The sequence below is a fragment of the Saccopteryx leptura genome, chromosome 11 (genome assembly GCF_036850995.1).
Source record: "Saccopteryx leptura isolate mSacLep1 chromosome 11, mSacLep1_pri_phased_curated, whole genome shotgun sequence".
NCBI lineage: Eukaryota > Metazoa > Chordata > Mammalia > Chiroptera > Emballonuridae > Saccopteryx > Saccopteryx leptura.
The window spans coordinates 80,755,227-80,778,764 of NC_089513.1; the positions used below are offsets into that span (position 1 = coordinate 80,755,227).

General features: G+C 46.2%; 2 protein-coding genes across 4 annotated transcripts; one reads left to right on the top strand and one right to left on the bottom strand.

The window, feature by feature from the left end:
* Positions 1-6,599: 6,599 nt before the first annotated feature.
* LOC136383555 (histone H2B type 1-K-like) lies at positions 6,600-18,391 on the bottom strand. Of its 3 annotated transcripts, XM_066353549.1 has the most exons (4): positions 17,865-18,391; positions 10,634-10,755; positions 7,730-7,936; positions 6,602-6,992 (listed from the first exon to the last, which is right to left on the bottom strand). In XM_066353549.1, the coding sequence occupies exon 1, from the start codon at positions 18,349-18,351 to the stop codon at positions 17,971-17,973; it is 381 nt and encodes a 126-aa protein (XP_066209646.1). In that variant the 5' UTR covers positions 18,352-18,391; the 3' UTR covers positions 6,602-6,992; positions 7,730-7,936; positions 10,634-10,755; positions 17,865-17,970. The 3 variants fall into 3 exon arrangements, with proteins under 3 accessions (XP_066209645.1, XP_066209646.1, XP_066209647.1); XM_066353548.1 differs by lacking the exon at positions 10,634-10,755 and having other exon boundaries at positions 6,600-7,936; XM_066353550.1 differs by lacking the exons at positions 6,602-6,992; positions 7,730-7,936; positions 10,634-10,755 and adding an exon at positions 13,993-14,073.
* Positions 18,392-18,674: 283 nt separating this feature from the next.
* On the top strand, positions 18,675-19,061 carry LOC136383553 (histone H2A type 1-H). Its single transcript, XM_066353546.1, has one exon. The coding sequence runs from the start codon at positions 18,675-18,677 to the stop codon at positions 19,059-19,061; it is 387 nt and encodes a 128-aa protein (XP_066209643.1).
* The last annotated feature ends 4,477 nt before the right edge of the window (positions 19,062-23,538 follow it).

Sequence of the window (23,538 nt, forward strand, 5' to 3'; positions counted from 1 at the left end):
TATCAAAATATGTTCTCACTTTTTGTTTCTTTAGGAAAAATAAATAATAATAATTTGAAACGTCAACCTTGCTAAATGTTTCTTGTTACTATCCTTAATTTAATGTGTACCTTACTAATGTATTAATAGTATTTGGCACACACTAAAAATATATAAATTATGGGCACCTTTTTTGGGTGGGGGGAGCGACATTAGTTCTTTCCCTGAGTGTTGGTTTCCCAAATATTGTTAGAAGTGGGAGGGGAAGGATGGAAGTGAGAACCCAATTAAAGTTATCTTACACATCAATAAGGTGCACGTTGGCAGTGTTAGTTAGTCCAGAGGCTGCATGGTTAGTTTGAAATGAACCATGAGTGCAATTTGGTCCTACCTGGAGAATTCTGGGCTATGACACTTTGTGGGAGGAACTGCCATTTTACCCATTTTCTCATATATCTCTGAGTGAAATTATGTTTATGCGAGAATTTAAGTTTATTTCTGACTTTTCATGTCAGATCTGATCCATGTGTTTCCTCTGTTTCTCTTGCATGTATTGCTTTTCTAGTAATTGATAAAAATTTTTAACAATTAGAAAGTACAGCAGAAAAAAAGGAAACACTGGGGCTTGGATTTGGTAGCAGGTGCTGAAAGCAAAGCCTTGATTGCATCTTTGCCCTCGGGCTGTGCCTGTTCCTGAGGCAGCTGTCACTCAATGGCACACAGAAAATAAATAAAGAGTGAATAGCCATTCCCTACTCCCAATCTAGGAAGTCAAAATCTATCTCTCCATTTTAGGCCCTAAGAGATAACATAGGTATTTTAAACTAGTTTGGTCTTTGCCCAAGATCAGCGTGGAAAGGCATCCACAATGAGTATTTGCTGAAGGTTTCTTATGATACCCTGACCATACGGTAGTCCAGTGGCTCAACAATTTCACTGCCAGGTATTTACATGGGATACATGCAAGAATGGAGCAGTGCTGTTTTAACAGCAAAATACACTGCTTACAAAAATTAGGGAATATTTCCAGATAAATATGAAGCGATAAAAAAAAATCCATTTGATTTTTTTATTATTATTATTAAACAAGAATATCAGAAAAGCAAATGACAAGTCAAATAAAGTTGTTTGGTTATGTGAATAAGATGCAAAATAAACTTTTATTCCATTGGTGAAAATGCACTATACAAAAGGCTGAAAGTACTGGAGTATCTGCAAGCTGAGAACCAGTGGCGACTGGCACTGGAGCAAGAGCTGGAGAAGGAGGGCTCAAGTGTTCGTGAGTTGCAGTTTACCCTGGCAGTTAAACGTGGGCAGCAGCAGTTGTTGGAGGAACAACTGTGGGCCCAGGTAGTTTCACAGGGAGAGCAGAGAGAATGCAAAGTGCTGAAGAAGAAGCCAGTTTTGCAGGGAAAGAGATGTGCAGATAGAGAACCAGAGCTGAGGGGCTTTGCGAGCTCCACTGAGACTGGTGGGGCCTTTGATTCTGGGAGGAACCGAATAAGATTCTCCTGGTTGTGGAACTGAAGAGTGCGTCAGAGTTTTGGGAGCCCTGAATGAAAAGGAAGTGTTTACCCAGCCTGTTTGCTCATCAGCTGGTGCAAGAGTTTAATAAAGGAATGGCCCAGCATTTTTTGGCTCCACTGTTTCTTTACTGTCTGTCCAAATTCAATGAAAACTTACATGGCCATGATGGTGGTGGACACTGTCCATACAATGGCCAAAAGAATAAATAGATTTATTGAGGTGCATTCACACAATGGGATAGCATATAGCAGGGAAAATGATTGAAATTGCAACAGCACTCAGTTGAAGTTTTTGTTTGTTTGTTATTTTTCAAAAATGAGAAGCAGGGAGGCCTAGACACAAACTCCCGCATGCTCCTGACCGGGATCCACCCAGCATGCCCACCAGGGGACGATGCTCTGTCCATCTGGGGCATTGCTCTGTTGCAACCAGAGCCATTCTAGCACCTGAGGTGGAGGCCATGGAGCTATCTTTAGCACTCAGGCCAACTTTGCTCCAGTGTAGCCTTGGCTGGAGGAAGGAAAGAGAGAGATAGAGACAAAGGAGAGGGAGAAGGATGGAGAAGCAGATGGGCGTTTCTCCTGTGTGCCCTGGTCAGAAATGGAACCTGAGACTTCCCCACGCCAGGCTGACGCTCTACCACTGAGCCAACCAGCCAGGGCTACTCAGTTGAAGTTTTGAAACACAAATCTTAGGTTGGTATGTGCTACTTTTTCATAAAGCTTGAAAATAAAGTCAAGTTTCTACAGAGCACATGTATGTGTGTGATTTTAAAATATTTTTAAGGGGTACCTTCATGAATAAATGTTTTAAAAGATCACGTATTGGATAGGCAGGGTAAGGGGATGGAAAACTCCCAGAGGTAAATATTAATATAAGGGGTATAAAACAAGATTCCAAGCATCATCTATATATTTTGTCATAAGGAAATCTTATGAGAACCCCAAACCTAATGGTATTTCTAGTATTACTTTCTTTTAGAGAGTAGCCAAAGTCTGGCTTGTGGTGCTGCAGTGTATAAAGCGTTGATCCGGAATGCTGACGTTGCCAGTTTTGAAATCCTGGGCTTTCCTGGTCAAGGCACATTTGAGAGTTGATGCTTCCTACTCGTCCCCCCTTCTCTCTCTCTCTATGTCCTCTAAAATGAATAAAGTCTTTAAAAAGAGAGAGTAGGAGGAAAAGACTGACAGAGGCCATTTAAAGGGTATGTAGATGCAAAAAACTCAAAATTTGGGCTATAATTAGTTTTCTCCAGCTCTTGAAAACTTCCTGTCTACTCAGCTTGTCACAAAACCTTTGACATCTCTGTAGCAGGGACATGTATGTGTTTTTATGCATGTATGTATTCTGTAATTTTATGTATTTATGAAATTGTATGTCTACTTTCCCTTGTTTCTCTTAAAAATTGCACTTTTAAAAATTGTATCCTCTCTCCTTTCATAGATCTCACTCAAGATATTTAAGGACAGTAAATTCATCATACATTTGGGGGGTTTTTATTACTACTTTTCATATCATATATGCATTTGAGCCTGTCCATTAGCGCACTAATGCAAATAATAAGCAGCCAGTTCTGGTATTGTTTTGTTTTGCAGAATGAGGAAATCTGCAAAAAATATCCAGGAGTGGAAATGGGAACAGAATTTAGTGGGATTAAGTTGCCTAAACACATATATCTTGGGCCTGGAAAATGTATGTATATGTGTGTTTTGTATCAGGGACTGCTTGAGTGACCTGGAATTGTCAGCAAGGAAGAAGATGTCTACAAGAAAATGGAGACTCGGGTGGCTAACTAAAATCAGCTGAATGGAGAGAAACATACAAAACATATTTTGGCCCCTTTAGACAAGGTTCACATATGAGGTCTCTCACACTCCAGTATTTATAAAGTTAAAATAAGGAAGGAAGCCTTCCTGAGCCAGGAAACTCTTCTTTTAGTTGGAGAGAAGCTTTAAGGCCATTTTACGTTTTAGGCAAAGTGCTCGGAGAAGGGCACCTTGTAATTGTTGAAATTGTATGACTTGTACTGTTACTGTAATTTGTTTGTATAATGTACCTCATTTCTGTAAGGTATTCCAACCCCCCAGGAATAAAGAAAGGTGTGTTTACCGAGTGTGGAATAATAAAAGCTTTCTTCAGAGCGCATCTTGGGCAAAGTTCTCTGGTCCGCAAGATGGGCCAGAGAAGTCGCCTGGATTTTCCTGCGTGGGGTAATTTATAGGGATGTTAGGGTGGTCGAGTTGATATGATGCAGTGAAATTTTATTGGCTGACATATGGTCATTCTTTCTCTAAAGGCTTCTGGGAAGTTTCTTTTGGCGCATGTGGGTGTGGGCGGTTCCAGCCACAGTTCCCCTGCCTGGTTCCTCACATGACCTTCCCCCATTGCCAACCAACCTCACAATTCCTTGCACAGGAATGCCTGTGGCATAGATTGCAAAGTGAGCAAAAGGGGTAGAATATTGGCCAAATAAGTTTGTAAAATATTATTTTTATGTTTGCTCGCTTATAGTTTGCAATGGGGGTTGGGCAGCACCAGCTAAAAGTGGTCTGTGAAAATATAAATTACCTTCCTGCAAGGGCCATTATTTTGCTAATAGAGAGGTTTTCACAATAGAAAGTTTTTTTTGTTGGTTTTTTTTTTTGTATTTTTCTGAAGCTGAAAACGGGGAGAGACAGTCAGACAGACTCCCGCGTGCGCCGACTGGGATCCACCCGGCACGCCCACCAGGGGCGATGCTCTGCCCACCAGGGGGCGATGCTCTGCCCCTCCGGGGCGTCGCTCTACCGCGACCAGAGCCACTCTAGCGCCTGGGGCAGAGGCCAAGGAGCCATCCCCAGTGCCCAGGCCATCTTTGCTCCAATGGAGCCTTGGCTGCGGGAGGGGAAGACAGAGACAAAGAGGAAGGAGGGGGGCGGGGTGGAGAAGCAAATGGGCGCTTCTCCTATGTGCCCTGGCCGGGAATCGAACCCGGGTCCCCCGCACGCCAGGCCGATGCTCTACCGCTGAGCCAACCAGCCAGGGCCACAATAGAAAGTTTTGAGGAGAAGCAAGGAAGAATGCAGGAGGGAGCCAGCAGGGGATTATCTGAAAAACCCCTTTCTCTCTCCTTTCCTTAAAAAGTTTTTAAGAGCTTAACGTGCAATTTCCAAAGCTTATTCTCTGACCTCACCAAAACTCACCCTCCCCCATCCTAAAGTCATGTGAGTGACGAATACGGCTAGACCAGGGGTAGTTAACCTTTTTATACCTACCACCCACTTTTGTATTTCTGTTAGTAGTAAAATTTTCTAACTGCCCACCGGTTCCACAGTAATAATAATTTATAAAGTAGGGAAGTAACTTTACTTTATAAAATTTATAAAGCAGAGTCACAGCAAGTTAAAGCATATAATAATAATTACTTACCAAGTACTTTATGTAGGATTTTCGCTAAGTTTTGCAGAATAAATCTTTATAAAACAACTTACTATAGTTCAATCTATCTTTTTATTTATACTTTGGTTGCTCTGCTACCGCCCACCACGAAAGCTGGAATGCCCACTAGTGGGCGGTAGGGACCAGGTTGACTACCACCAGGGGGTTGTAGGAACCAGGTGGACTACCACTGCTAGACAAAGGGATAACGAGCCTCTTGCATGTAAACCTGTGTTCTGTGAAGGGAATATAAGATGTAAGAAATCTAACTTCAGAGAGCACGTGTTTGGTTGCCTCTTTTGGGGTCCCGCTGCTCCACCGGCTAAATAAACCCTACTTCCTTCATCAAGTTGTCTGGATGTTTTTGTCCTCCTTTGATTCCTGCAATAAAAATGTCTTGTAGGCCCTGGCCGGTTGGCTCAGCGGTAGAGCGTCGACCTGGCGTGCGGGGGACCCAGGTTCGATTCCCGGCCAGGGCACATAGGAGAAGCGCCCATTTGCTTCTCCACCCACCCCCTCCTTCCTCTCTGTCTCTCTCTTCCCCTCCCGCAGCCAAGGCTCCATTGGAGCAAAGATGCCCCAGGCGCTAGAGTGGCTCTGGTCGCGGCAGAGCGACACCCCGGAGGGACAGAGCATCGCCCCTGGTGGGCGTGCCGGGTGGATCCCGGTCGGGCGCATGCGGGAGTCTGTCTGACTGTCTCTCCCCGTTTCCAGCTTCAGAAATATACAAAAAAAAGCAAAACAAAAAACCAAAAAATGTCTTGTAAAGGTTGCCAGTTTGATGCCTAGTCAGGGCACATACAGAAACAGATTCATGTTTCTGTCTCTCTTTTGTCTCATTAAAATTAATAAAATAAAATTCTAAAATTTTTTTCTAAAAGAAAGGAAGGAGAAAACTGAAATAACTCAAAACTAGATTTTATATGTTGTTTGCACCTTGGTGAGCCGCTTATGTTGCAGGAAAGCAACTCAATGGAGGAATGACACCCAGATAACTGCATAAGAAGAAAAGAGAATTTCTCTAAAAAGCCAGTGGAGCACATGGGGCCAGTAGCTCCAAAGACACGTACTCCACAAAATTAGATTTCTTACATCTTATATAACCTTTACAGAACACAAGTTCACATGGATCTCCTGATTTCTTTGTCTAGAGGTACATACATCAATCACAGGATTCTAGGATGGAAGGGGGTTAGATAATGTCAGAGGATAAGCGTTTGTAAACTGCCCATTAAGGAGAAAGGGGAGAGGAAAGGGCTACTCAAATCTCCCTTCCTCTCCCGCATTCCTGGCTGTTTATCTTCTTCCTCACCGGTGTGGAGAAGGGAGGGAGTCCAGTCTTCTTCCTCATTCCTTTCAAAACCTTCTAGTATGAAAACCTCTCCATTTACAAAATAATAGTCCTTCCTAAGCAGGAATGTGATTGGCCATCTTGAGCTGGTGTGAATCACACACAAGTATAAAAATTATATTTACAAAATCTCTTCGAACACTTGGCCTAAGTCATAAAATGCCTTTTAAGTCTCTCAGTAAAAGGGGGGTTTTCTTATTGTAAGGTATTCTCCGCCAAGAAAGAAGGGGCGTAGGCACCAAGTGTGGACTAGCAAAAGCTTTATTCAGAGCGCATCCCGGACAAAGTTCTCCAGATGGGCCAGAGAAGTTGCGTAGCCTCCCCTGCCTGGGTGGGCGGGGCGGGGGGGGGGGGTAGTTTATAGTGTCAGTATAGTGGTGGCAGGTTGATATGACGTGATGAAATTTCATTGGCTGACAGACAGTCGTTCCTTTTCAACGTGCTCCTGGGCCGTTTCTTTTGGTGGGCATGGGTGTGAGTGGTTCCAGCCAAAGTCCCCCAACCTGGTTCTTCATGGGACCTTCCCCCATTTCCAACCGACCTCACATTCTGACCTTTTATGTTAGATAGGGGTGCCGCTATTCGTCTGGCTACTTCCTGTTAGTTAGGGGTGTCGTGGGGGACGGAGGTCGGAAGGAGGTGGCTCTGAGGGGAGTCACGTATATGGGTGTAGGAGCATCTGGTTAACTGTGCCTCAAGAAACCTCGTGGATGCGGCCCTGTAAGAATTTAAGAAAAAGAGCCAACATGAGTAACATGCTGATAATTAGAAGAGGACTTAGGATAGGGGCAGCCCAGTGAGGATGGGTGGCTGCCACCAGGAGTTAAGCGGGTTGTAGGAAGAGAGATCCTTGCGCAGTGTCTCTTGCAGACGGTTGAGGACCTTGATGTTTTCTTCCGTCGGGCCAGTCTCACTGATACAGTAACAACATTGCTCTCTTCTTTAATTTACTGAGGCAGGTTTCCGGTGGGAGGGACAGGAGTTACAGGAGGATCTGCAGGGCCCAACCTTTTGGTAAGCCGAAGTTGGTGGGGCCCGGTGGTTCCAACTGCCAGTGGTCCGTATGGGGTCCCGTCCACCTGGGCTGTAGGGAGCCAGGCTGGAGGTCCCTTAGAAGAACCCTGTCTCCTGGCTGGAGGGGGACTGCTGGGTGTGCTTCATCTGGACCCCCTATGGGAGGAAGGGTCCAGTCTGCGTGTTCCCTGAGAAGATGGCGGAGTAAAGACAGAAAGGGGAGGTATGTGGCAAGAGGAGGGGTGTTGACAGGTAAGTTGTGATTGATTACGAATGGTCCACCATAAACCAGCACAAAGGGGCTGAGTCCAGTGGGGTTTCGCGGGGTTGCTCTGATTCTGGTGAGTGCCAGGCGGAGGAGGTTTGGCCAAGAGAGTCTGGTCTTGATGGAAAGTTTAGTTAGTTGACCCTTCAGGATTCCACGGGCCCTTTCCACCTTACCCGACGACTGAGGGTGACAGGGTATGTGGAGCTTCCAGGTGATGTTGAGAGAGGTGGAGACCTGCTGGACTATTGGGGCAGTGAAGGCCGGGTCGTTGTCTGACTGGATGGTAGTCGGCAGTCCAAACTGCGGGATGATGTCTTCAACGAGGATGGAGACAACGGTGTCTGCTGTTTCTCGAGGGGCAGCAAAGGCTTCAGTCCACCCTGAAATGTATCAACAAAAGTTAAGAGATAACAGGGTTTTTTGTGAGGGGATGTATGAGTGAAGTTGATTTGCCAGTCCTGGCCTGGCATGTGCCCCCTCAGTTGATGAGGGGGGAAGCGGGGTCGGAGTCCCCCCTGCGTAGAGGCTCTGGAACAGACAGTGCATGCTGCGCGCACCTTTTCAATAGTCTGCTGGAGGCCTGGGGAGAAAAAGAGTGCAGGAACTGAGAGCTTTTTCCCTCTGTGTAAGGAACAGTAGATATCAGAAAGGAGAGTTTCAGCCTGTGTTTTTGGTAAGGCAATTCTATCTCCGAGAAATATTCATCCCTCATTGCACACGTCTCCACCTTTAATGAGGAAGGCCTGTTCTTCCTCAGGAGTGTAGGAAGGTTTCAAGGAGGTGGAGAGAAACATGAGAGGAGTGGGGGAGGCTTCCAGGGTGAGATTTCGAGTCGCCGCGTCGGCCCAAGCATTTCCCAAGGCCACCGGGTCCTGAGAGGTTTGATGGCCCCTACAATGTACCAGGGCCACCTCAGTGGGTAGCTGTAATGCCCGTAAAAGTTTAGAAATAAGGGTAGCATTGATTATGGGGGAGTCCTTGGTAGTGAGGAAGCCCCTTTCCTTCTAGAGGGCAGAGTGACTGTGGGTGATAAGAAAAGCATATTTAGAGTCAGTATATATGGTTACACGTTTTCCCTGGGCCAGAGTGAGTGCTCGCGTGAGGGCAATCAGCTCTGCTTTCTGGGAGGTGGTGCCCTCTGGCAGCTGTTGGGCTTCTAGGGTGGAGGAGGTGGTGACCACCGCATAGGCTGCCCATCGTCGTCCGTCGGGTCCCTGTACAGAGCTCCCATCTACAAAGAGTATTAGATCTGGGTCTTTTAAAGAAGAATCTGATCATCCACCTCGGGGTCTATTGAGGAAATCTATTAGCTCTGTGCAAGCGTGGGAGGGTTCCTGAAGGGTCGTTGGAGCTGGCAGTAGAGTGGCTCGGTTGAGTCAGGGAGAGGGCAAAAGAGTGACTGAAGGGTTTTTGATGAACATGAGGTGAAATTCTTGTAAGTGGGAAGGACCCAATAGAGAAAGAGATTTGTGCAAAAGGAGGTCAGTGAGCCTGTGGGAGGAGAAGACAGTGATGGGCTGGGAAAGGAAAGAATGACTTTAGTAGCCTCCTTGGTGAGTTCGGCTGCAGCGCCCAGTGCCCAAAGGCAGGGCTGCCAGCCTTTGACGGTGGTGTCCAATTGTTTAGAGAGGTATGCCACGGAGTGGTATGTAGGCCCCACAGGTTGAGTTAATACACCAACAGCAATGCCGTGTTTTTCATCAGTAAAAAGGTGGAAGGGGTGTTTGGGGTCAGGTAAAGCGAAAAGGGGAGAGGAGATGAGGGCATCTTGAAGGGTAGAGAAAGCCCTTTTGATGGTGTTGGGGGATGTGAGAGTTCCTGTGGGAGTCTCTTTTGCAGCTTCATAGAGGGGTTTGGCTAAGAGAGCAAAATTGGGCATCTAGTGTTGAAAGAAGCCTATTAGACAGAGGAAAGAAAGAATTTAATCCGCGGTGGTAGGTGGCTGGAGACTGCAGAGGGGGGCTGAGTTCGTTCTAGAGTGAGACCTTGGCTGGAGGGGGTTAAGGCAATGCTCAGATAGACTACGGATTGAGAGTGAGGTTGAACCTTAGTAGAGGAGACACGATACCCCTTCATGGTGAGGAAGTTAGAAGGGTGGCGGTAGGTTTCCTTGAAGCAGTCAGGGAGGGGCTGCAGAGGAGTAGGTCATCTACATATTGCAAGAGGGTACTTGTCTTGAGATTGCATGCAGCCAGATCTCGAGCTAGCGCCTGCCCAAACAGGTGTGGGCTGTCCCTGAACCCCTGGGGTAGGACAGTCCACGTAAGCTTGGGCTGCATTAGTGTTCGGGTCATTCCCAGTAAAGGCTAACAGAAAGTGAGAGTTGGGGTGTAGAGGAATGGTAAAGAAGGCATCCTTGAGGTCCAGGACCATGAAGTGAGTGGTGTTTGAGGGAATGTGTGACAATAATGTGTAGGGATTAGGGACTACTGGATGGAGGGGAACTACCACCTCATTGATTAGACGTAAGTCTTGTATGAGGTGGTAAGCTCCTGAAGGTTTTTGAACAGGAAGGATAGGGATGTTGCAGGAAAGAGTCCGTGGAATGAGTAAGCCTTGGTTCAAGAGGCAGATAATTATTGGTTTAAGGCCATGGCGGTGATTTGCTGAAATAGGAAATTGGGGTCTAGATGGGAATTGGGAGGGATTCTCTAAGCGGATGTGAACAAGTGGGTGGTGGGCAGCTACCACTGGGGTAGAAGTGTCCTAGACTTGAGGGTTGACAATATCTGGTGGAATAGGGGGTGTGATCGGGTTAGGGTGATCTGTGGTAGTGGGAGAGCCTTCAGCCAGGAGTGGTAGAAGTAAGTGGGAAGATGCTGTCAGCTGGATAGTGGCTCCGAGACTTTGTAGAATGTCCCAACCCAGGAGGGGTACAGGGCATGATGGCATAACTAAGAAGGAGTGCAGAAAGGGGAGTCCGTCCAAACTACATGTCAGGGGTGGCGTGCGAAGGGAAAAAGAAGGGGTCCCATCCACTCCCATAACTGAGACCTGTGAGGGAACTAGAGGTCCAGAGTGTGATGGCAAAACAGAGAAGGTAGCCCCCATGTCCACAAGAAATGAGATGGACTTACCCGCTACCTGCAGCATTACCCTGGGCTTGGTGAGGGTGATGGGGGTCTCTGAGTCCAGGCCACGTCAGTCGTCCATGAGGCCTAGGAGTTCAAGCGATGGGCCCGCCTGGCTGGCTTGTCCTCTGCATAGAGGCACCAAGGAAGAGCCTGTTGCCCAAAAGGGGCAATCGCTCTGCCAGTGACCAGGCTGCTTGCAGTCAGGGCAGGGCTTAGTAAGAGGCCTCAGGTAGGAACACTGCCGGGCCCAGTGACCCCCTTTGCCACATTTAAAGCAAGCTCCTGGCGGGGTTCCTCTTTGCTGCCCAGACTTGGGTCGGGCACCTCCTACACCTTGCCCCTGTTGCTCTGCCCACCTCAGGGCTGCCACGAGAGCCTGGGTTTGGAGCATTACCTTCTGCTGCATGCGGGCCTGGCGAGCAGCCTCGGCCTCTTCCTCCCGACCATTAAAAACTCTAAATGCCATGTTCATCAGGTCTCGGATAGGGGTGTGGGGCCTGAGAACAAGAGTAGGGGGACTCTTGGGGAGCCCGGCACCCAGATCCAGCCAGAAACGCTGGAGCCAGAGGCAGGACAGGGCCAGGTCTTCCTGCGAGAAGTAAGGAAGTCACTGGGGTCAGGAGCCCTGCAAACCCACCTGAGGTCAGTGGCCCGAGGAGGGTGGCCTGACAGGGGAGGGGCTTAAGAACACAGAGGAGAAGGGAGGGGCTCCTGGCCGGCAAGGGCGGGGGCTTCCTGGAGGGAAGAGACCTGAGCAGAAGAGGTCCGCAAAGGGACCAGAGAGGGGTCCCAAGAGAGGGGTGGCCCCGGGGGTGGGGCAGGAGGGTGGGAGAGTTCCTCAAGGGGGTAGGCGGAGGAGGAAGGAGCAGGAGCGGAGGCTTCTCCGGCTAAAAGGACTTGCGTGTAGAGCAGGCAGCACAGAGATTAGGATGGGAACACATATACTAGAGCCCTGAATGTAAGGGATCTCTGACCATTTCCCAGTTCTCTGGCAATAGTTGTGTAAATTAATGAGAATGTTAAAATCGAAAGTCCCTTCAGGAGGCCACCTCGTTTGATTATCCAGTGAGTATTGTGGCCCAGCCACATTGGAGAAGATCAGTTTCTTCTTCTTTAAGGAGGGATCAATGCTTGAGAGATTCCGGATAGGCACTGCACGAGTGTTTTTGAGCCAGGTTTAGAGTCCTGTGCCTCTATGGCTGCCCTCAGCCTCAGAGTGATCAGAGATGAGAATTGGCATCCCCATCCCACAACTCAACCTCTGGCCACTGGCGGTCAGGTAGAGTGGGAGTGTCCAGGATGTCTCCACGGGCACATACGCACTCGGAACAGATAGGAGGTCCTGATGCAGCTACAATTACAGACAGGGAATCTCGGAGGCAGAAAGAACTGAGGGGACCATGTGCCGAAGTGGGTGGGAGGTCGGAGGTCCTGTTCCTCCTCAGAAGGGAAGGGGGAGAGGAGCAGCCCCAGCGAGCTTCAAGTTCCTCCCTGGTTTTGGCACCAACTGTAAGGTATTCTCCGCCAAGGAAGAAAGAAGGGCGTAGGCACCAGGTGTGGACTAGCAAAAGCTTTATTCAGAGCACCTCTTGGGCGAAGTCGCACACACTCCCCCATGGGGGGTTGGTGGTGGTCATTTATAGCGTTGGTATGGTGGTGGGTTGATGTCACATGGCGAAATTTCATTGGCTGACAGGCAGTCATTCTTTTTCAACGTGCTCCTGGACCGTTTCTTTTGGCAGGCATGGATGTAGGTGGTTCCAGCCAAAGTCCCCAGACCTGGTTCTTCACATGACCTTCCCCCATTGCCAACTGACCTCACACTTATCTCACTTATAATTAATCTAGATTAATTTATGCCATTGCTGATCAGCCTTGGGAATTGATTTCAGCTAATTCAAATCAGGATATCACTTTATTGTTTTTCAGTGGAATTTATAGCTGGTATCTACAATAGTTTATATGGCTTGCCCCAAATATATATATATATATATATATCTTTATTATATGCGGCTTAAGTGTCTGTTTGTCGCCGATAGCTTATTGGTTGCTTGCGTAACTGTACTAGCCAATGGGGTGAAGTTGCCACGGCATTCAAATAGTCCCGCCTTCTGGGATGCCACCTCACAAATTGAGGTTCAAGATTGGAGCAATTATTATGCTGTTAAGAAATCTTAACACCAGAAGGGGTCTTTGCAATGGTACAAGACTAGAGGTTCTCCAATTGAAAAATAATGTCATAATAGCTAAGTTTTTGGCTCCTCTAAAGGTGAAATACATGTCATTCCAAGAATTGATTTGGCTCCATCTCAAACAGGGTTGCCGTTTCAATTGAGACGTAGACAATTTCCTGTAAAACTTGCCTTTGCTATGACCATCAATAAGTCTCAGGGCCAAACGCTTAAGCGTGTTGGCATTTTTTTACCTGAGCCTGCATTTGGACACGGTCAACTTTATGTTGCCTGTTCAAGAGTTCATGAAAGAACGGACGTAAAATTAAAAATAATTGATGGTCCTCTGCAAGGCGAGCTTAAAATGATGGAAAGATCTACACAAGAAATGTTGTGTACAAAGAGATCTTTGACATGTAAATTAACATTTTATTATTTAAATCACCTTTATTTATTGAGCCAGCGGAGGCTCTTAAGAAATGTACCGCCAGTGGTTTCCTTCATTGCACTCTACTTTAAGCAATTAAGCAAGTAGAAGGGGGAAACCCCATGGGGCAGTAAGCAAAGGGGCGTCCTCGCCACCTGCCCTGGGTAATTCAGTTTGAATTAGCAGACACCTTTGCACAAATCATTTTAATTACAATTTATAATATCTAGAACAGCGGTCATTTTGTATGACCGCTGGGCTTTCTAGTATGTGTGTGTATATATATATATATATTGTATTTTTCTGAAGCTGGAAATGGGGGGGGCAGTCAGACAGACTCCCGCATGAGCCCGACCGTGATCCACCCGGCATGCCCACCAGGGGGCGATGCTCTGCCCATCTGGGGTGTCGCTCTGTTGCAACTAGAGCCACTCTAGCGCCTGAGGCAGAGGCCACAGAGCCATCCTCAGCGCCCAGGCCAACTTTGCTCCGATGGAGCCTTGGCTGTGGGAGGGGAAGAGAGAGACAGAGAGGAAGGGGAGGGGGAGGGGTGGAGAAGCAGATGGGCGCTTCTCCTGTGTGCCCTGGTCGGGAATCAAACCTGGGACTCCCGCACGCCAGGCTGACACTCTACCACTGAGCCAACCGGCCAGGGCCAAATAATTTTTTGTCAATAAATTTTACCTAAAGGACAACCTATAGAACAGAAAGATTAGAGCATAGAAACAGATGAGAAAATCTGATCTTAAAGTTTTGTCACTTGAGGAGACTGATGTTCTTTCTGCTCTGTGCTGGCCAGCTGGGTGTCGTGGATACTTCAATGAACCTGTGATTCTCTTGATGGTCTGTGAAATGGAAACAGCAAGGTCCCAGTTATTTTAAGACTTTATGAGATGATGTACACTAATTCCAAACATGTTCTTGGGACTTGGATGAGGTGCACATGTAAAAGTTACCATGAAAGATGTATCATATAACTTTATTTTCTTTCCACAAAATAAGTAATTATTGCCCTGGCCGGTTGGCTCAGCGGTAGAGCATCGGCCTGGCGTGCGGGGGACCCAGGTTAGATTCCCAGCCAGGGCACACAGGGGAAGCGCCCATTTGCTTCTCCACCCCCCCCCCTTCCTCTCTGTCTCTCTCTTCCCCTCCTGCAGCCTGGAGCAAAGATGGCCCGGGCGCTGGGGATGGCTCCTTGGCCTCTGCCCCAGGCGCTGGAGTGGCTCTGGTAGCGGCAGAGCTACGCCCTGGAGGGGCAGAGCATCGCCCCCTGGTGGGCAGAGCATCGCCCCTGGTGGGCGTCCGGCGCATGCAGGAGTCTGTCTGACTGTCTCTCCCTGTTTCCAGCTTCAGAAAAAAAAAAAAAATACAAAAAAAAAAAATAATAAGTAATTATTGAAAAGTTTGAGAAATAAAAATAAGTATGACTATAAATGTTTTATCACAATGTAAGCTTCTTAGGTTACATATTTTTATATTTCATGAGTTAGGCATAAGAGTGTCTCAATTAAATAATATATTAATTAAACCAATATTTTCCTAGAGCTGTACAAAGTACCATGGAAATTCTTGTAATGTAGTATGTGAACTTGAAAATTATGGTAAAATAGTATGTGAACTTTGGTGTTTAAAATACTGAAATAGTGAATATTTCATTCTCTTTTCTGTGTTCCTCAAATCATTCTAATTAAGTAACTGGTAGTGTCCATTTGGTACTGGCAGGTCATTCATCTCCGCTAACATTTCTAACTCCACCCACCCTGCCACTTTTCAACTTTATAACAAAAGCCTCGCGCTCAATGTGATAAGGAGTTAAGAGCAGATAATTGGAATTTATTAATATTTTTGAAATATTGTTCCATAGTTTCTTTCTGTTTATGGTCAGAGGTAGAAATTTTCCACTAGGGTAGTGATGTAAAGTTGTCTTTTAAAATACTATTGTCAAAGCCAGGTTGCGCAGTGGATAGAGCATTGGACTGGGACACTGAGGTCCCAGGCTTGACACCCTGAAGTCTGAGGCTTGAGGGTGGGCTCAACAACTTGAGCTCAGGGTCGCTGGCTTAGTGTAAGGTCAGTGTATTGAGCAAGGGGTCACTAACTCTGCTGGACACCCCCCCCCACCTCCAGGTCAAGGCACATATGAAAAAGCAATCAATGAACTAAGAGGCCTCAATGAAGAATTGCTGCTTCTCACGTCTCTCCTTTCCTGTCTGTCTGTCTGTCTCTCTCTAAAAAAAATAAAATACTATTTCTTAAAGTCTATTTAAGCAAAAAATTAACTAAATAATAGTTGAGATTATATCCAGATACAGAGAAAAGAATAAAATTTGTGAAAGTGAAACTGAATGACTAAAGTTTGAACAATATTGAATATATGCAATGTCATGGAATGGTCAATTACAGTATCATACTATTGCTATATTTCTATATAAGTTATATATATATATGTTTGTTATATATGTACATATTTAAATAATATATTATACAAAACATATTATAATTAATGTTAAATATAGTTGAATAAAATTAATTTTATATTAAATTCTGTAGAAATTTAGAGGGAGTTGATATTATTCTGGAATGTGATAATCTGGGAAAGTTTCTTGAAAGTGGTACAAGGTTTGAGCTTGAAAGAAAAGATTTTTAGTTGGAGACCCTGGCTGATTAGCTCAGTCAGTTAGAGCTTCTTCCTGATATGCTAAAGGTGTAGGTTTGATCCTCAGTCAGGGCACATATAGGAAACAACTAATGAATGCACAGCTAAGTGGGTCAACAAAGAATGCTTATCTCTCTCTCTCTCTCTCCCTTTCTCTCTCTATAAAAACCAATCAATAAAAAAAAGTTTAAAGATTTTAGTTGGTATATTATTAACTGAATACCTTGTATAATGCAATAGTCCAAAATCCAGCAGTTTAAAGTAGCAAACACTTATTGCCTCACAGAGTTTCTGAGAATCAGGAATCTAGGAGCAGCTTGTCTGGCTGGTTCTGATTCAGGATCTCTAATGAGGTTGCAGTCAAGGACTTGTCATCTAAGGCTTGACTGGGACTGGAGCTTCCAAGGTCTGAGAAGAGGGTTCCTTGTAATGTTGTTGGCTGGGGCCTCAGGTCCTCACCATGTGAGTGTCTGAAGGGTCACTCATACCTAAGGGCTAGCTAGCTAGCTTCCTGCTTGTGGAGCAAGTGACCTGAGAGTGGGAGTGATCATGGTGAAAGTCTCTCATCTAACGTTGGAAGTGACTAACAATCACTTCTGTGACATCCTTTTGACCAACTCTGCTACACAGTGGGAAGGGCTCCACAATGGAGCAGATTTCAGAAGGTGGGTGCCTGGGTGCTATCAGGCTGCTTCCTACAGTTCAAACCTCCCAGTGACCAGCACCACCTGGGAGAGTCCAACTATCCCTGATGCCAGGGCCCCTCTGATCAATTAAATACAAATCTCTGGGATTTGGGTAGGAAGTGATTGTTTTTTCAAAATTCCACCAGCAATTCTTATGCACAGTTAAAGCTATAAATCACTGGATGCAAATATAAGAAACGGGACATAAAACTGATCAAGCGACACTGGCCATTTTATTATTACACTGTGTGGATCATGGAGAACAGCCATCAGGTTCATTTTATCTTTGTGCTGCATTGTAACAATACTATATGTAACACTGATTGATGGAGTAAAGAAATGGACTAATATTAAGCCCCATAAATATTCCACTCATGTTCCCAGCCGCCTTCTCCCGGCCTTTGTCTGCAGTTTTGGTTTAACTGTCCTTTGCTCGCTGAGCCCATTAATTTCAGTTCAAATCTTGTGCTATTTATTTCTACGAGTCTAGGGCCTCCTGTTCTTTTTTTGTTGTTGTTGTTGTTGTTTTAGTGGGAAAAGACTGATAAATAGCTAGAAAATCAGTCAAGATGTTGGGAATTAAAATCTCATCTGATGGTATGTAAAATGCTAGGGACTTTTATTTCCATCCCTGGAAGAGCTGAGTGAGCTCTAAAATGCCTTCCTACACACTGGGGACCCCCTCGCCCGTGGGGAAAAAAGGCCTTCTTGTCACTCTCCACGGTTCAAAAAGATTAACTTTCACTTAGAAGCATGTGGTTGAGCGGTGGTCATCGTAGATGGTTGAGTTGATTTGTTCCGCTTCTAACGCCCTTTCTCCACCATTATCTCAACACCCCTACGTTATTTTGTGCAAATGTAGGTAGTGAGTTAGCCAGAAGGCCCATACCACTGATGTTACAAAATAAGCGAAAGGGAACGCGACATGGGGAGTCCCTTTAAATCAATTTATGTCATAGTCATACAGTATGGGGAGCAGTGGTGAAAACTAACTTTCCTGTAAAAGAAATGAACGTTAAGCCAATAAGATTCTAAAGAGTAATTTTTTTCACCCTAAAGAGCACCTGAAGTTTCTTACGCACTAACAAATTTTCTCTACGAGGTATTGTCAGCAGCAAAATGATTCTAGGACGTTAAATAGAATCAGCACATTAAGAAATTACTGTTGGTTGTCTGATAAAAATGTATATATATATTTAAGTTATCAGCAATCTTAACACACAGTGCCCAATGGGACTTTGGCTTTAAGCAAGAATTCTCCAAAGGCTTCAGATGAAAAACTGCCTTTGCTTACCTCGTAAGCAGGATAGCGTGAGTGCCAGTTCTCTCCGGAAAAAATTAATGGCTCTGAAAAGAGCCTTTGGGTGTGAATGAGTCTGATCAGTCGCTAGGCAGTGAGCTCACTTGGCGCTGGTGTACTTGGTGACGGCCTTGGTGCCCTCGGACACGGCGTGCTTGGCCAGCTCCCCGGGCAGCAGCAGGCGCACGGCCGTCTGGATCTCCCGGGACGTGATGGTCGAGCGCTTGTTGTAATGCGCCAGGCGCGACGCCTCGCCCGCGATGCGCTCGAAGATGTCGTTGACGAACGAGTTCATGATGCCCATGGCCTTGGACGAGATGCCGGTGTCGGGGTGCACTTGCTTCAGCACCTTGTACACGTACACCGCGTAGCTCTCCTTGCGGCTGCGCTTGCGCTTCTTGCCGTCCTTCTTCTGCACCTTGGTCACCGCCTTCTTGGAGCCCTTCTTCGGGGCGGGCGCGGACTTGGCGGGCTCGGGCATGGTGGGGAGGAAGCGCAGAGCAAGCAGAGACGCCACAGGAGGAATGACTGCGAGTCTGCAAATGTCTTCTCGGTTCACAGCCTCTTATACGAGGCGGCAAGTAAAATCGTGTGTCACTGGTGGCGACTTCAGGAAACGTCACAGAAATGTTGCCCAATCAAAAGAAGGGTATTTCAGAACCAGGATCTCATTGGTTCAAGTGAGAGGTCTGTAACTTTCCGCCAATAGAACAGCTTCACTTTAGCGCCCAAGAAGGACTATAAAAAGGGCGACTCTCGGTGACTCGATTCAGAGGGTGGATAGGGCGCAGCGTTTTATCTATCATGTCTGGACGTGGAAAGCAGGGCGGTAAGGCGCGAGCCAAGGCCAAGACGCGGTCCTCGCGGGCCGGGCTGCAATTCCCCGTGGGCCGCGTGCACCGCTTGCTCCGCAAAGGCAACTACGCCGAGCGGGTCGGGGCCGGCGCGCCCGTGTACTTGGCGGCGGTGCTGGAGTATCTAACGGCCGAGATCCTGGAGCTGGCCGGCAACGCGGCCCGCGACAACAAGAAGACGCGCATCATCCCGCGCCACCTGCAGCTGGCCATCCGCAACGACGAGGAGCTCAACAAGCTGCTGGGTAAAGTGACTATCGCGCAGGGCGGTGTCCTGCCGAACATCCAGGCCGTGCTGCTGCCCAAGAAGACCGAGAGCCACCACAAGGCCAAGTGAGGACCAAGTTTAAAAACAAAAGGCTCTTTTCAGAGCCATTTCTATAGTCACTAAAAAGGTAGCACAGCTTGTTGCACTCTTGATCACTTTTGCCTTTAAGTTCTTCAGTCCGACTTAGTGTATGCTTCCGCCTTCACTGCCTACTTTTCCACATATCAGATTTGGCATTTGGTCGCCTTTGCAAATAAGTAGACATTTGTGTCTTAAATGAACTATTTCAAAGTTGTAGTGGATTTAGATCATTAGGTTAACTCAAGATGGTCGCCCAGGTCCACATTGGAAGTAGCTGCAGCTTTAAATGACAGGTTTCACCTCCAACTATTTCTAGAGAACATGGGGGTGGTTTGGTTTTTTTTACAAATTGTGTCAGCAGGAAGGTAGCAAGTCTTTAACTTTTAACATTGTCGAAGTGTTTACTGTTATCCACTGCACCACAAAAGATCAGGCTTGAATGTGTTTACTAAAAGCATTTGATTAATGAAATTATTTTCATCTAATACTACTGTGTATTACCACACTGGCATACTAGGTGCCCAGGTGCAACAATGATGGTACTAGATGCCACTAAGTGATAACGAAGAGTAGTGATAATGGAGACCTACAGTTCAAGAAAGATGAGTGAACTTCTCTTCTGAAAAAGCCTGAGGTTGTTTTGAGAATAGGTCGAAAGTTCTGGTATGTTCCTCATTTCTATGCTAGCATAGCAAGGGCTTTTTATTCTATGCTTTTTAATTCTCTTATTTCTATGCTGGCATAGCAAGGCCTTGGCAAGGATCGGAACATTTATGCCATCTACCAGTTTGCTATTTTAAGAACTGCAGGCACAAAGACTCCTGTTTTGTGGAAGAAAGGGTGCTACATGCTGAAACTGACATACTCAGGGGAAGCCTGCACGGTGGCCTTGCAGACTCAGAGACCTAACGTAACCACACAGGATGGTCTGAAATGAAAACTTTCTAACTAAAAGTAGTTCACTGTGGGTTGTCATGCCCTAGGGAGGTCGTTTTCTCTAACAAAGCTCAATATTTACCTTAATCTAGCCTGTCGTCTTTTGCATCTACAATAAAGTACCTGAAAACAGGCCAGGTAATCTTTTCCTGCCCCCCTCAGGGCAGGCATCCCATCAGAGCAGGAACCAACAAACCTCATTGTTGTTATCATGTTAATAACTATTAATTATTGTTTCTACTTATGTGAAAGAAGTTTCAGTATATCCAGTCCCAGAGATGGCCCCCTATTGCTTCCTCCTGCCTCCCTAATCTACGTATTACCAATCAATTTCATGTAGCCCCCTTAGTACCCCCCTTTGATTCTGACATGTAGAATGAGTGGTGAAATTGCCCTTTTCCGGAGCATTTTCTCAATCCGTTGAGATTTTGCTTCCTGGCAATTGTCAAGAGTTTGGCTCAAATAAACTCATTAAAATTTCTTACAGGTTTGGAAGCTCTTTTATGTTGACAGTTTACTCTGTTATTAAATTGTAATTATGCTTTCAACAAATACTTATTTCACCCTCAGATACCCGGTGTTAAGAACGTTAGTAAGACACTGCTTGTTCTAAAGAAACTCAGTCTAAGGGGTAGGAACACAAAAGCAAAGCACAATGTAGCAGGATAAGTGGTCCCAGGATATTAGAGGAGCTCAGAGGAGGAGTCAGACTTGTGAGAGGTAATGTCTGGCGTGAGGATAAAATGAAACGGAATTGGAGGGAAGTGTAGAAATTCCAGCACAGAATGAACCTCACCAGCCCCAGGGCTTGTGATTTCTGCAAACAAATGATAGGAAGTTGGCTGTTGGCAGTAAAAGGTTAAAAGAGGTAGGAAGGAACCCAAAGGGGTCTGTGGGCCACTCCTTTACTTTAAATACTTTTGTATATAGTAATGACTCCCAAAATTTTTAAAAATATTAATCCCTTCACCTTTTTCATCCAGTCCCCCAACCTCTCCGCTCAGACAAAGGTCAGTCTGTCCTCTATCTATGAGTTCGTCTCTATTTAGTTTGTTAGTTTCCACATGGAAGTGAAAACATAGGCCACTTGTCTTTCTCTGGCTGGCCTATTCCACTTAGCTTGAGTTATAGAATGCTTCACAAATTTGTGTGTCATCCTTGCTGGTCTTCTCTGTACCACTCCAAATTTAGTATATGTGTTGCCAAAGCAAGCGCAATGATTTCCAAATCTTGATGTCCGTCCAGACTTGTCTCCCAAGTTCAGACATACATATTCATCTGCTGCATTCTAAAATTCTTACAGATCTCCAGGAAGCTCGAAATGAGTATCCCAGACTGATCATTTTCTCAACTTCCCCTGTGATATCATATCTTAGTACTTGGATCACCATCTTTTTGTTAGCATAAACCAAATGGTCTGCTGTTGCTGAATATTCATTTCTGTGTGCCATTCCTAGAGCAAAACTCAATTCCTTGTATGGGATGATGAAAGCATGTTTAAAGTACAGAAGAAACTTCAGAGTGAGGCTGCCAGACCATCACTGTTCAGCACATGGAATGTTTGGAGAGACATGGCATATCTGTATCCTCTTAAGTAGAAATGTCTACATAACTAGAACTACTCACTGCCCCCTGAATAAAATCCTCATGTAATGAGAGCCAAAAGGTAATTATAAAGAATTATATGAGCCCTGGCCGGTTGGCTCAGCGGTAGAGCGTCGGCCTAGCGTGCAGAGGACCCGGGTTTGATTCCCGGCCAGGGCACACAGGAGAAGCGCCCATTTGCTTCTCCACCCCTCCGCCTCGCTTTCCCTCTCTGTCCCTCTCTTCCCCTCCCGCAGCCAAGGCTCCATTGGAGCAAAGATGGCCTGGGCGCTGGGGATGGCTCTGTGGCCTCTGCCCCAGGCGCTAGAGTGGCTCTGGTCGCAGCATGGCGACGCCCAGGATGGGCAGAGCATCGCCCCCTGGTGGGCAGAGCGTCGCCCCTGGTGGGCGTGCTGGGTGGATCCCGGTCGGGCGCATGCGGGAGTCTGTCTGACTGTCTCTCCCTGTTTCCAGCTTCAGAAAAATGAAAAGAAAAAAAAAAAAAAAAGAATTATATGAAGAATTATATTGACCGCATATTTCCAGGAGAGGGTACTTTTTCCAGCCAGCAACAGTATTGGCCAGTATAGACAGGCCATCTCTGTTGTGGCCTCCTCCTGAGTGATTAATTAATTGCTTAATTCATCAACCCAGAAGAAGGCATTCCTTACACCAGGGGTCCCCAAACTTTTTACACAGGGGGCCAGTTCACTGTCCCTCAGACCGTTGGAGGGCCAGACTATAAAAAAACTATGAACAAATCCCTATGCACACTGCACATATCTTATTTTAAAGTAAAAAGACAAAATGGGAACAAATACAATATTTAAAATAAAGAACAAGTAAATTTAAATCAACAAACTGACCAGTACTTCAATGGGAACTATTCTCCTCTCACTGACCACCAGTGAAAGAGGTGCGCCCCTTCCGGAAGTGCAGTGGGGGCCGGATAAATGGCCTCAGGGGGCCGCAAGCAGCCCGCAGGCCGTAGTTTGAGGACCCCTGCCTTACACACTCAAGAATACCAATCTGTTTAGAAATTGCCTCAGACTGTATCAGCAGGCAGAGTGAAAGAAGAGGCATCCAAAGGCACATCTTCCCTCCAAATATTTTGACTTCAGAGATTGGGCATGTTAAGGGTGGTATGACCATAGACACTGAAAGGTCCACTGAAGGAGGAATACACCTGAATTGAGGCAAGAAAACTTTATTGGGGGTTATCTGCCGGGCTGCCTCCTAAGGTGGAGGTCAGTGCCCGCCTTTTTAACAGACAGAGTTAACTAGGGAACCTTTGGGTGGGAGTTGGGCAGCTGTTAAGGGAAGGGGGAAGAGTGGTTTCGGTTTTATTTTTTATGTAACTGCTTCCTGCTGGCTATGGGCGAGGAGTTATGGAAGGAGATATCTGGCCTCAGGCGGCCGTGGTGGTGAAATAGAGACCTTCTGGTAGGTGACTTGGATTAACAGGAGCTCAAGGACTGTTCAGTTAGTAAAGGCTTTCAGGCGGTCCATGAGAAAGTTGGAGAATAAGCACAGAAAACAGGGCCTAACTGCTAAAATGATAAAGATAAGAGTGAGTGGGCCAATAAATGGTAACAGCTAAGACACCCAGTTTATGCACAGCCACTGATTCCAAGATCCCTCTTGTCTATCATGAATTTGTTGTGCTCGTTCCTTTAATTTGGTGACTGCGTCACTAACCAGCCCTGACTGGTTGAGGTAAAAACAACATTCATTGTTCTTCTAGAACAGGGGTCTCAAACTCGTGGCCCGCCAAACAATTTTGTGCAGCCTGCAGACTAATCCACGAAGTTCAAAATATTTTGGATAAAATTAAGTAAGCCTAGGGGCCTACTTGTATTTTTCATTTCTCTAGCATCCTAGCTAGATATTAGCTTAGTTAACAGCAGTCGTGATGCGAACTACAGTTTCTGGTCGTTTTGTGACA

Excerpts from the sequence above, each read along its gene's own strand:
- LOC136383553 (XM_066353546.1), top strand. The coding sequence starts at position 18,675 with ATGTCTGGACGTGGAAAGCAGGGCGGTAAGGCGCGAGCCAAGGCCAAG.
- LOC136383555 (XM_066353548.1), bottom strand. The coding sequence starts at position 18,351 with ATGCCCGAGCCCGCCAAGTCCGCGCCCGCCCCGAAGAAGGGCTCCAAG.